Source organism: Lemur catta, chromosome X (assembly GCF_020740605.2).
Source record: "Lemur catta isolate mLemCat1 chromosome X, mLemCat1.pri, whole genome shotgun sequence".
Taxonomy (NCBI): Eukaryota; Metazoa; Chordata; class Mammalia; order Primates; family Lemuridae; genus Lemur; species Lemur catta.
The window spans coordinates 55,416,139-55,428,718 of NC_059155.1; the positions used below are offsets into that span (position 1 = coordinate 55,416,139).

Here is a 12,580-nt window from a genome sequence, read left to right on the forward strand (position 1 = left end):
TTCGCTTGCTTCTGGTCTTCGAGACATTGAATTCTGCGGCCTGGTATAACTGCAGAGATTTTTCTATGAGGACATCTATAACTTAGAGCGCCTCCTTAGGCAAGCATTAGGACATTGACTGGTTGATCATTTGGGTCAATTCAGTAGGTACATCAGTACCTTCTCTGGGCCTTGCCCTATTGTAAGCCCTGCCAGAAATACCAAGTACTCATTCGCTCTAGTCTTTGCCTTCAAAGAACTCATTTTGGTAGGGTTAATAGGGCTTACACACAGTTAATGGTTTACAAATAAAGTGATAATTGAGGGACAAGTGAATATGTGACTCAATGTGGTACAATGGGAAGTATACAACGTCATCTATGTATTCTTGCCAAAAATACTTGGTGTATATTTAATTATAAGGAAACAATTAGATAAATACAAATTGTGGGATGGTCTATAAGGCAACTGGCATAGATTATTCAAAAATATTGTTAAGAAAGGAAGAAATATAGGAGTCTTCTAGATAAAAGGAAATTAGAAAGATAATAACCACCACCAATCTTGTTTGAGTTCTAGATCCAGATAAAGGAGATTTGGAGCAATTTGAATACTGTGTGTTAGATAATATAATTGTATCCATGTTGAATTTTGGGGGTGTTAAAATGATTGTAGTCATGTCAAAAAATATCTTAGGAGATACATGTAGGTGTATTTAGGGGTAGTCAAATGGTAATTCTAGATGAAAAATATATGGATGCTTATTGTTCTTTCAACTTTTCTGTAGATTTGTGGGGTTGTTTTGTTTTTTAATAAAATATTAGACAGGGGACTATTTTGGGAGCCCCACCTATGTGTGTGGCCTTGTGCTGGGCACTTTTCATGTATGGTCTCATTTAATCCTCAAAATAACCAAATTTCAAGAGTGAGAAAGTGGAAGTTTGTTGGATTAACAGAATTGGATTTCAAAACCAGTTTTCTCTAACTCCAAAGCCTATACTTTATTACTATTTGGTACTGCTATATTAAATCTTGTGGAATTTACGGAAAGTAAAAACCAGGTTTTCTAGTAGACTAGTTAAACATTGGTTGAAAATGGCCTCTTAAGGCTGTATGTTTATATTATACAAGCCCCTTTCTGAGTCTTTATCAGTAACCAAGTTTAGGTACTGATTTTTGACTGATTTTTCTCAGTCATAAATGACAGATTTTTCTCTCTCACTTTGGCTTAGCCTCAGATGATGAATTTGAGAATCTTAGAATCAAAGGACCTAATGCTGTACAGCTGGTGAAGACAACCCCTTTGAAACCCTCACCTCTGCCTGTCATTCCTGATACTGTCAAGGAAGTGATCTACGATATGCTGAATGCCCTGGCTGCTTACCATGCTCCAGAGGAAGGTATGTAGCTAGCCTGCCTCAGGAGACTGGGCACTAGAGGATATGTTACTATGTATCCGCAGTTTGGGAGTCAAGATGAATAAGACACACAGTGCATGTCCCTGAAGAAGCTAATAGTCATACAGTATGACAGATGCCAGGGTAGTGGTGAATCCTAGGGTGAGGCACCTGATCTGGTGATGGTAGGATGGGTAGGAAAGTTTCTTAGAATAAGTGACTTTTAAAATGAGTCTGAATGATAAGGATGAGGAGGTTGCCCAAGTTCTGTTGTATACTATACACAGGGAAGAATGAACAAAGATTTAAAGGGAGATGATAGCATCATGTGAGCAGACTGGAAATAAAATACCAGGAAGTCTCCAATGTTTTCATACTCAGAAGCAAAACACCTTTATTGCCTGAGGAGCTGGGAACAGTGTTAGAAGGTGTGTCTGGGCTTCTTGACTTTCGAGACCACCATTCTAATCCACCTTTATTCCAAGTTAAGGTGCTATTTCTAAGCACTAGGAAAGTCATGACTGAATTGCTTGGAATGAAACAGGGTTCCATTCCATTTAGGTCCATCTGGATTTTATTCAGGACATAGTTATTTTATAGGTCCAAGGAATTGCCAAAAATTAACGAATATTGCCTTTAATAAATAAAGAAAATCTGAGTCTTTGGCCGGGCGCGGTGGCTCACGCCTGTAATCCTAGCTCTGGGAGGCCGAGGCGGGTGGATCGCTCGAGGTCAGGAGTTCGAGACCAGCCTGAGCAAGAGTGAGACCCCGTCTCTACTAAAAAAAATAGAAAGAAATTATCTGGCCAACTAAAAATATATATACAAAAAAATTAGCCGGGCATGGTGGCTCATGCCTGTAGTCCCAGCTACTAGGGAGGCTGAGGCAGTAGGATCGCTTAAGCCCAGGAGTCTGAGGTTGCTGTGAGCTAGGCTGATGCCACGGCACTCACTCTAGCCCGGGCAACAAAGTGACACTCTGTCTCAAAAAAAAAAAAAAAAAAAAAAAAGAAAATCTGAGTCTTTACTTTGGTACTTTTCATCCATACAGAGTGTGAGTCTATGTAGAGCTCCTTGGTTTTCCTACCATCATGGAATCTTTACCCTGTCTCATATCCTCTCCTCCCCAAAATAGTTTAGCTATATATAGCTGCAGCAACCATTTATTGATCTTCCACTGTGTAAGCCATAATACCAGATGTGTTCATTTAAACTTAGTAATGACAGGCCGGCGTGGTGGCTCACGCCTGTAATCCTAGCACTCTGGGAGGCCGAGGCAGGTGGATCGCCCAAGGTCAGGAGTTCGAGACCAGCCTGAGCAAGAGCGAGACCCCGTCTCTACTAAAAAAATAGAAAGAAATTATCTGGACAACTAAAATATATATGGAAAAAATTAGCCGGGCATGGTGGCACATGCCTGTAGTCCCAGCTACCCAGCAGGCTGAGGCAGGAGGATTGCTTGAGCCCAGGAGTTTGAGGTTGCTGTGAGCTAGGCTGATGCCACGGCACTCACTCTAGCCTGGGCAACAAAGCGAGACTCTGTCTCAAAAAATTAATTAATTAATTAATTAAAATAAACTTAGTAATGACAATTTAGGCAAGTGAGGAGACTAAATAAATTGCCTGTGGTCACAAGACTAGTTAGTAATGTCACTTAGTAAGTAGTCATAGCCACTCAGTGTGAAATTGACCAATCCTATCAGATAAGCATTAACATTATATAATTATAGAAGAGTTTTGTTTTTGTTGTTTGTTTTGTTTTATTAGCAGACAAATCTGATCCTAAACCTGGGGGTATGACCCAAGAGGTTGGCCAGCTCCTGCAAGACATGGGCGATGATGTATACCAGCAGTACCGCTCACTTACTCGTCAGAGCAGTGACTTTGATACACAGCCGGGTTTTTCCATTAATGTAAGTTAGTGCCAACAGCCTTATATCTGTCTTCTCCCTTTTCAATGCCTGTGTGGTCTCAGTATTTACAGTTATGTGCCAGGGGCATTTCAAAGGTATTAGCTTTGATATATCTGTAAACTATCTGTTGCCTAAATATGAAGACAAAATTAGGATGTCCCTGGGAGGTTTTTGTTTGTTTGTTTTTTTTTTCCTCTTAGGTTAGAAATGTTTCCTTAATTCCGTTTTCTTTCTTATTTTCCCCCTCTCCCGGCACTCTCCCAGTCACTGTGTTTATAGTGATAGCTTCCACAGATTATAGTATAAAGGGGTAAGGTGGTTAAAAGGTTGGCCAAAGAGAATCTGTAGCATTCCCAGTCAGTACCATGGGAAGGATTCCTGCCATTTGGGGACAACTGTCTTTCAAATTCATAATAGTTCAGGGTTTTGTTTTGTTTTCTACAGAGTCAGGTCTTTGCTGCAGATGGTACCTCCACTGAGGCATCCGCATCTGGAACCTCCCAAGGAGAGGGTAATGATTTGCTTTTCTTCCTCTTGTGTTCTTATTTCTTAGGAAGACAACTTGAGGAAACCGTGGGTGTCCTGAGCAGGGGGTAGAGAATACAGGCGTAATTGTTACGTTTACTTGTCTAAGTAAACTTTCTCAGGGGTGAGCTCGGTATTCTGTAAATCAAATGTCCCTATATGGTAAACTTAATGGAACTATAACTTAGCTAACCTAGTAATGGTTGGTGTGGTAACATCCTTTAGTTGTTCTCTATCACCCCATATTTCTTTTGGTGGCTTCTATAACCTGGCTTTTAAATAAGCTTTGGTGCCAGTGATGATGTTCTGGCTATGTACTTTGTGTGATGTATTGCTGCCTTCTAGCAGGAGCCCATTGGCTATTCAACATGGATTAGAGAAATGTCACGTGGATGCTAGTCCAACGAGACCTTTCAAGAGCCACTTCTTCTTAGCTAGGAAAGAATTTAGGAGACATTTTCCTTAATACCATACTCGCCCCTGGACATAAATGAGAAAGGCTAATAATTAGCAAAGTATTGGTTAACTCATCTCAGTGGGCTTACTGCCCAGATGTAGTTTATAGTACAGGTGACAGCAGTATTATCTCAGCCTGTCTAGATGAAATAAGAAAGCATTTATAGAGGAGTTCATAATTTGAGCTGAACTAGATAAAAGTTTGCTGGGCAGATAATAAGAGAAGGAAGATCTAGGGAGAGAGTAAGGCATGTTTGGAAAACTTTCAGTAGAATATTTCTGGAGCATATAAGAGGAGGGAAATGGGGAGAAATGCATGAACAGTTGGGCAAAGCCTCCTTGCTGTACTGTATCCACATACCACATCTGAGACCTGGGTCATCCTGGTTCTCTGTCCTTCCACTGCAGTGTGACAAGAGCATTGAGTTTGTACAGGTGGCCTAAAGTGGAGGAGAAGTAGCATTCTTTCCACCTAAAGCTTGATTTCACCAATATTCCAGTGTGGAATTGAACCAGTGTTTGGCTCTTTCTCAGCAGCTTCAACTCCGGAGGAGTCTCGAGATGGGAAGAAAGATAAAGAAGGGGACCGGGCCTCTGAGGAAGGCAAGCAGAAAGGCAAGGGCAGCAAACCTTTAATGCCTACCTCCACTATCCTTCGTCTTCTGGCAGAATTGGTGAGGTCCTATGTTGGTATTGCTACCCTGATTGCCAACTACAGCTACACTGTGGGCCAGTCTGAGCTGATCAAAGAGGTAATAATATTTCCAACTTCTACTTAAGATTTTATGTTGTACTTCCATCATTTGAGTGCCTAGTATGTCTCAGACACTTTTCTGGGAAACCATGCATGCTAAGTGCTAACCTAATGATGAGAGAGGGAGAGGCATCTTAAGACACATTAAAGAGCAAGGCCTTTTTCCCATGGTGTAGAGCCATTAGGGTAACTTCAGGGAGTGAGTTGGTGAGATTTGTTCTATTAAAAATCCCTTGGTCTAACTGTGGAGATTGCAGAGGGCAACACTGGAATCAGAGAGACCAGTTAGCAATCTGATATAATAATCTAGGGTAACACATGATCTTGGTGAAGTTGGGGGGGAAATGGGTGAGTTGAAGAGAGATTTTAAAGGTAGAAATGAACAAGAGTTGGATTTGGAGGGTGAAGGAGGAAATCAAGGACTGAAGGATGTTTCTTCGCTTGTGGTTTTTTAAGTTTTCTTTTATGGGTGGGCATCTAACAGGAACATAGAAGTGGGGGAAAGCTTTGAGGAGAAAATGTGGAATTTTGAAAAGTATCTGTGGGGCATCTTAGTAAAGGTGTCTAAAGGACAGTTAATAAACCAAATAAATAAGAATAACAGGTGTTAGATCTATACATCTTCCAGATGTACTTACACATATGCAAAGATACCAGATGTGGTAGCAGTATTGGTAATGAAAAAAATATACTAAAAGCCTAAATGTCCATCAGTAGAGCTATGGAAAAGAATGAAGTCATATGTTATATGTCCTAATATGGAATTATCTTCAAGTTAGACTTTTTTTGGAGTGGGTACTTTGAGAAACTGTATCATGTTCCCATATATGTGAGTATCCAAAGAGGTTTTTTCCCTATAAAGAGGGCATTGTTTTGTGAATAATGTTGTAATTTTATGGTTAGCAAGTGCCAAAGGGTCTGAGAGTAAGCAGGGGTACTAGTGTTGCAGAAAGCATGTCTGTGCCTGGCTTCTTTTGCTTAACGTGCTTGCAAGATTCATTTTTTTTAATGCGAGTGTAATTTATTTTTATTGCTGTATAGAATTCCATTGTATGCATATACCATATACCCAAAAGATACCAAATGTATCTTTTATCCAATCTGTTAAACAATTGGGTAAAAATTACCATTTGGAGATATCACAAACAGTACTGTTATGAGCATTCTTATGTGTTTTGGTGAGCATATATAAGCACTTCTCTTGGGTGGCATATGCCTAGGAGTAGAATTGCTGAGCTCTACAATATGCATTTGTTCAGCTTTAGCAGATAGTTCCAAAATTTTTCCAGAGTCATCGTCTCAACGTACGTTATCATCAGCAGCATGTGGGAGTTCTGGTTTCTGATTGTGAACTCCTTACCAACACTTGGTATTTTTCATTTTTTCATTTCACCTGTTCTAGTGCATTTGTGGTGGTATTGCATTATGGTTAAATGTTGGCATTTTCCTATTGGTCATTTTTTTTTCATGTCATTATTAGCCATTTGGATATTCTCTTTTGGAAAGTGTCTGTCCAAGCCTTTTATTCTTGCTTCCTGTTGACCTCTTTATATATTCTGGGTGTAAGTCATTCAAAGCTTTTACCCACTTATGCCAATTGTATTCATAATTTATAATAGCGCTACTCGTGGAATAAGACTTTTTTTTTTTTTTTAAAGAGACAGGGTCTAGCTCTGTCACCCAGGCTGGAGTGCAGTAGAATGATCATAGCTCACTGCAGCCTCAAACTCCTGAGCTTAAGCAATCTTCCTGCCTCCACCTCCCGAGTAACTAGGACTACAGGCATGTGTCACCGCACCTGGCTAATTTTTTTTTATTATTTTTTTTGTAGAGATGGATTCTTACTATGTTGCCTAGGCTGGTCTCAAACTCCTGGCCTCAAGTGATCCTCCTGCCTCTGCCTCCCGTGCCTGGCTGAATAAGACATTTAATTACAAATGTATTACCTGTCTTCCTAAAAATGTGTCCAGTGACCTACTGGTACTGGGTACTGAACGGTGCTTTATTAGTACTGTTGATAATCCTCACCTCCACACTGCAAGGTTGTTGGTATTGCTCTCTAGGGGAGAAAGCTCAAAGAGATAAGTAACTTGCTCAAAGCCATACTGCAGAATAGCAGAGCTAAAATTGGAACCCAAGGCTCTATCTACAAAGCTAAATCCTTTCTACTCAGTCGCACTGCTTTCCCAAATTGCAAGGCTTTTTCCCAGTTTTTACTAATAATGTGAGATGGTGTTATTTACATTTTTATTCAGAAAACAGTTTTAACTTTGTATTTTATTCACTACTGGGAGATTAACTTTTATTTCTTAATAGTTTTATCTTAACAAGGTCACTTTTATCCAATATCCCAAACTTTAGAATTCTTCAGTGCTTTTTCTTTATTGAGGTAAAATTCACATAAAATTATTTTAACCATTTTAAAGTATACAATTGAGTATGTGCAACTGTCAACTCTATCTGATTCCAGAATGTTCATTTTGATCCATAATCTGCTTGAATGACAACAGAACTTAAGTTCCTTTCTAAGATAAGGAATTATCAGGGTAGAAATCATAGAGAAAAATGAAGAGTCTGACTTAATTTCCTTCCCCTGTTGGACCATTTTTGTTATTTTAAATAACCCTGCATTAATTTTTTTTTTGCATATCCATATCTGTGACTGTTGTCTCTCATTTACCTCTTGCCAGTTTCTAGCACAGCGTCTTGGGCACGTTTTAGGTGTCAATAAATATTACAGTTTAGTTGACTACTGAAGGGTTTATAGCACTCAGGAATCAAGACTTGAATCTTCAGCACTTGACTAAATTCTTTGTGCAAGCCACTTTTCTTTGGGCTTCAGCTTACCCATCTCATCTCACAGATGGTGAAAATACTTCTCAATCTGTTTTATAGGTTTGGTGTGAACAGTTCGACTAAAAATGTTTTAGGCTGGGTGCAGTGGCACACACCCGTAGTCCCAGCTACTTGAAAGGCTGAGACAGGAGGATCGCTTTGAGGCCAGGAATTCGAGGCTGCAGTGCACTATGATCATGCCTGTGAATAGCCATGGCACTCTAGCCTGGGCAGCATAGCAAGACCCAATCTCTTAAAAAAAAATTTTAAAGACCAAGTAACAACTACATTACGATACATAAGCTGTGTAGTGGAAACTAGATAGGATTTGAAAGTTTTATAAAATATAAGTTTACCACTTTCTTATAACTTTGAGCCTTGGTTTCCTCATCTATAAAGTTGACCTGATAATCACTCACTGGGCTATTTCAAGGAAAAACTGTATGTGTATGCACCTTGGTGTTGTGCAAATGATATGGCGTAATTGTGCTTTTGAGTAAATGTCATGGTTCATGATTTTTCAGGACTGCAGTGTGCTAGCTTTTGTTCTGGACCACCTCCTCCCACATACCCAGAATGCAGAAGACAAGGACACACCTGCCCTGGCCCGCCTGTTCCTCGCAAGCCTGGCTGCTGCAGGGAGTGGCACAGATGCCCAGGTGGCACTAGTGAATGAAGTAAAAGCAGCCCTGGGACGGGCACTGGCTATGGCTGAGAGTACAGAGAAACATGCCAGGTAAAACCCATGCCTGACCTAGGCCTGATAACTGAGCGCATCCCCTTATTTTTGGTCCATGGGGGTCCTTGTACTTAAATAAGAGTTCTGGTCATACTGGCATCATACAGTCTGGTCCTCTCAAATAATTCTGGTGCCTGAAAATACCCAGAGCACTGATTACATTTGGAGGAAGTGGGAAAATGAAGGGGTGTTTTCGTTGTATTTCTGTAGTCTTCAAGAAAGTCGAACAGATTATTCAATCTTATTTTTACAGTTATGTTTATAGAAAATGAATGCTACCACCTAGGGAGTAAGTTCTCACTTGTTTAGATGTTACTTCCAGAAAGAAACACTAAAGGCACAGGAGGGTTATCTGAGAAAAGTTAGTGGAGATATGGCCTAAGAATGGGCTGTATTCACATGATAAAGGTGTGAAACTTCTCTCCCAGGCTTCAGGCAGTGATGTGTATCATCAGTACTATCATGGAGTCCTGCCCCTCCACCTCCAGCTTCTACAGCAGTGCCACAGCCAAGACCCAGCACAATGGCATGAACAACATCATTCGACTCTTCCTGAAGAAGGGGCTAGTTAATGACCTGGCTAGAGTACCTCACAGCCTAGACCTGTCCAGGTAAAATCTTGCCCAAGCCCTGGGCTTTTTTCCATTCTTCCTTCTGCATTTGTCTAGTGTGTCAAGTTGCCTCACCAGCTGCATGCTGAGGAGACAGCTGGCGTGGTGGGAGAACCTTGGATATAGGTGGGAGACCTGAGTTCTTTGTATTGTGGCTTTTAGCAAGGCACTTGCCTTTCTTTAGCCATCATTTACCTCATTTACTACAACTCAAGAGTTGGAGTATACCAGTGATTTTTTTTTTCCCCAAGCTTCCCCCCGACGTTAATTAAAAATAACCCTTTGGGAAGAGGGTAGGGGCAAAAACCTACCTAATGGGTACAATGAACACTATTCAGGTAATAGGCACACTGATAGCCCTTACTCAAGCATTACAAAAGCTATCCATGTAACAAAAACATTTGTACCCCTTAATATTTTGAAATTAAATAACAGAATAGTTGATACTTTTTTAAAAAAACTTTTATTATAAGGTTATATATATATTATATAAGAAATACCGATGAGCAAAAATAAAAAAGTAGACACCATATTCTACCACGCAGATACAACTGTTACCTTATTGGATATCTTTGAATGTTTTTCTATGCACAAATTATAACATTTTTTACTAAAGTTGTATTATAATGTATGTACTATCTGGCATATAGCACAGGATAAGGCGTTCATTTTCTGTTTTAAGTTACTGGTCTCTACCTTTCCATGTAAATAAATTTTCATTCTATCTGATGCCACGTCCATAATCAAAGATGTTTGTCCAAACCAGAATCCAGTTAAGGCACTTGCATTACATCTAGCTATGTCCTCTGAGTCTCTCTTATTTTAACATAGATCTTTGTTTTAGTCTTTATTTTGTTGTTCATGACAGTAACTTGTTGATGTGACCAGACCTGCTGTCTTACAGAAGGTTTGTTTTGCCTTCTAAATTTGGTCCATTTGCTTCCTTGCAGTGTAATTAAACTTACTACATTACTTCCTGTTGTTTTTTGTAAACTTCTGGTTAGATCTAGAGGCTTATCAGAGCAGTTTAAACATTTTTGGCTGAAATGTATATCTTAGGTGATGTACATCTCATACTGTATCATGGGAGACACGTCTCTTTGAACCTGCCATTAGTAATCATGTTAAGATTGACCACTGGATTGGAGTGATAATCATTGCACTGTTGTTATATTCTTCTCCTTACTAGAAAGTCATCTGTTGTTACTTTGGCACTGCACAAATGTCTAGTTTCCTATCAACCATATACCTAATTAACAGTCTTTTAACGTCAGTTGATAATCCTTGCCTGGGTCAGTTAATTTCTTTGGGGCTTATGAATGATGGTTTTCTAATTTCTCATTCCTTTTACATTATTAACTGACATTTTTCTGTGAGTTAGTCCACAGAAAATATAGTTATGCTGAAATATAGTTCCTATTAAAAAGTCAGGAAAAAAACCTTAATTTTTGGCTGGGCACGGTGGCTCACGTCTGTAATCCTAGCACTTTGGGAGGCCGAGGCAGGAGGGTGGCTTGAGGCCACTTGAGTGCGAGACCAGCCTAGGCAATAGCAAGACCTGGTCTCTACAAAAAAAAAAAAAAAAAAAAAAAAACTTAGCTGGCTGTGGTGGCGCATGCCTGTAGTCTCAGCTACTCAGGAGGCTGAGGCAAGAGGATCACTTGAGCCCAGGAGTTTGAGGTTGCAACGAGCTGTGATCACGCCACTGCACTCTAGCCCCAGCAACAGAGCAAAACCCTGTCTCAAAAATAAACAAACAAAAAAAAACCCTTAAGTTTTTTTTCTCCTTAGTTACCGGATTTTCAGAGTAAAGTCAAAAGACCTCGCCACTGTACAGTTCATCCACGTAACAAAAACACTTGTGCTACCCCCTAAATCTATCGAAATAAATTTTTTAAAAAAAAAATACATATTTACTCACCACCTCAAATGTAGGTTTCTTTTGGCTTTCTATTTCCTAAGTAGTATTATGAACTCATGAACTTCCATCAATTTTTGAACCAATGATTGAATTATTTCCAGCACTTCAGTCTTTTTTTTTTTTCCATGCTCATGTTATTGTAGCTTTGGTCTACACCCCTTCAAGGTGACTACTTTGTACTTCTGATACAAATCCAGCAATTTTTAAAAAATAGTTTAAAATATCAAACTCACAGTAGTGTAATGAACACTGTATATCTTACTTGGATTAACCAGTGTTCAACATTTTGCTCCATTTGCTTTATTTCCCCTTCCCTCTCCTTCTGAGAGCTGAATCATTTGAAATCAGTTGCAAACAACATGATACATAAACCTCTAAATTCTTCAACACAGGTGTCCTAAGAACAAACATTGCCTTTACATGGCTAGAATTCAATTATCACATCTAAGAAATTTACCATTAATATAATAATATATATTTCATATTCAGATATTCCCAGTTATTCCAATTATGTCCTTATAGCCTGAAGGGGAGAGTTTTGATTCAGGATTCAGTGAGTACCACACATTACATTTGGTTGTCACATGTCTCTTGTTTTTTTATGACATTTGACTGTTTTGAGGAAGCCTAGCCAGATGTCTCATAGAATGTCTCACAGTCTACATTTTTGGCAAAAATACTACATAGGTGTTATTTGCCCTTCTCACATCACATCAGGAGACACAATGGCGATGCTGAATTTGATCACATAGTTAGGTGATGTATGTTAGATTTCCACTTTGTAATTAATAAGTTATCTGTGAGGTGATACTCTGAGATCACATGGAGATCATGTGAATATTCTGCACCTTGAAGATTTTTAACTCAGTAGTTTTTTGTCTTGATTTGTGATCCTGCCTGGATCACTTAACATTGCTGGTTGCAAAGTGATGATTCTCTGATTCTCCTGTTCTTGTTTATTAGCTAGCATTCTTCTACAATGAAGAACTCCCTCACCCCCACTTTTGTATCCCTGTGGACACAGATTCTCTTTTGATATTCAATATGTTACAGTCCATTACCATCATTATTCTTTTTGGTACTCAAGTTGGGCATGTGGTAATGATTCCATTACTTTTTTCCCCCTTAATTTTTGGAAGCCTTTTGGTACAACAAGATATCCCAGGCTCGCCTTGCACCTTCTTTGCCCTATTCCTGGGATCAGTTGTTTTGATCAACTTTGGTTCCTTTTAGTGTGGGATGGTATCAAAGACCACTATCTGGGTGCTAGGGGGCCTGTGTGTGCATATACATACACACAAACACGTAAAAGCAGAACCACCCTGGTTTTAGTGGGAGCCTTCTTGGCCTCACACATTTTATTACACTTAGAAATCACATCATACCTCCAACTGCAGCCCCTTTGGCACTTGTACTAAACCCTAGGAAGCCCTACAGAGTATAGTTTGAA

General features: G+C 39.5%; 1 protein-coding gene across 16 annotated transcripts in view; it reads left to right on the forward strand.

The window, feature by feature from the left end:
• The window catches only part of HUWE1 (HECT, UBA and WWE domain containing E3 ubiquitin protein ligase 1), a 153,637-nt gene that overhangs the window by 111,249 nt on the left and 29,808 nt on the right, over window positions 1–12,580 (forward strand). For 13 of the 16 annotated variants that reach the window (XM_045537607.1, XM_045537610.1, XM_045537606.1 and 10 more), the window contains 6 exons: window positions 1,212–1,379; window positions 3,144–3,289; window positions 3,734–3,800; window positions 4,805–5,022; window positions 8,384–8,595; window positions 9,027–9,209. In XM_045537607.1, the coding sequence (XP_045393563.1) occupies window positions 1,212–1,379; window positions 3,144–3,289; window positions 3,734–3,800; window positions 4,805–5,022; window positions 8,384–8,595; window positions 9,027–9,209 (994 nt within the window). The remainder of the gene's footprint in view (window positions 1–1,211; window positions 1,380–3,143; window positions 3,290–3,733; window positions 3,801–4,804; window positions 5,023–8,383; window positions 8,596–9,026; window positions 9,210–12,580) is intronic. The other 3 variants (XM_045537611.1, XM_045537614.1, XM_045537618.1) reach the window with 1 other exon arrangement.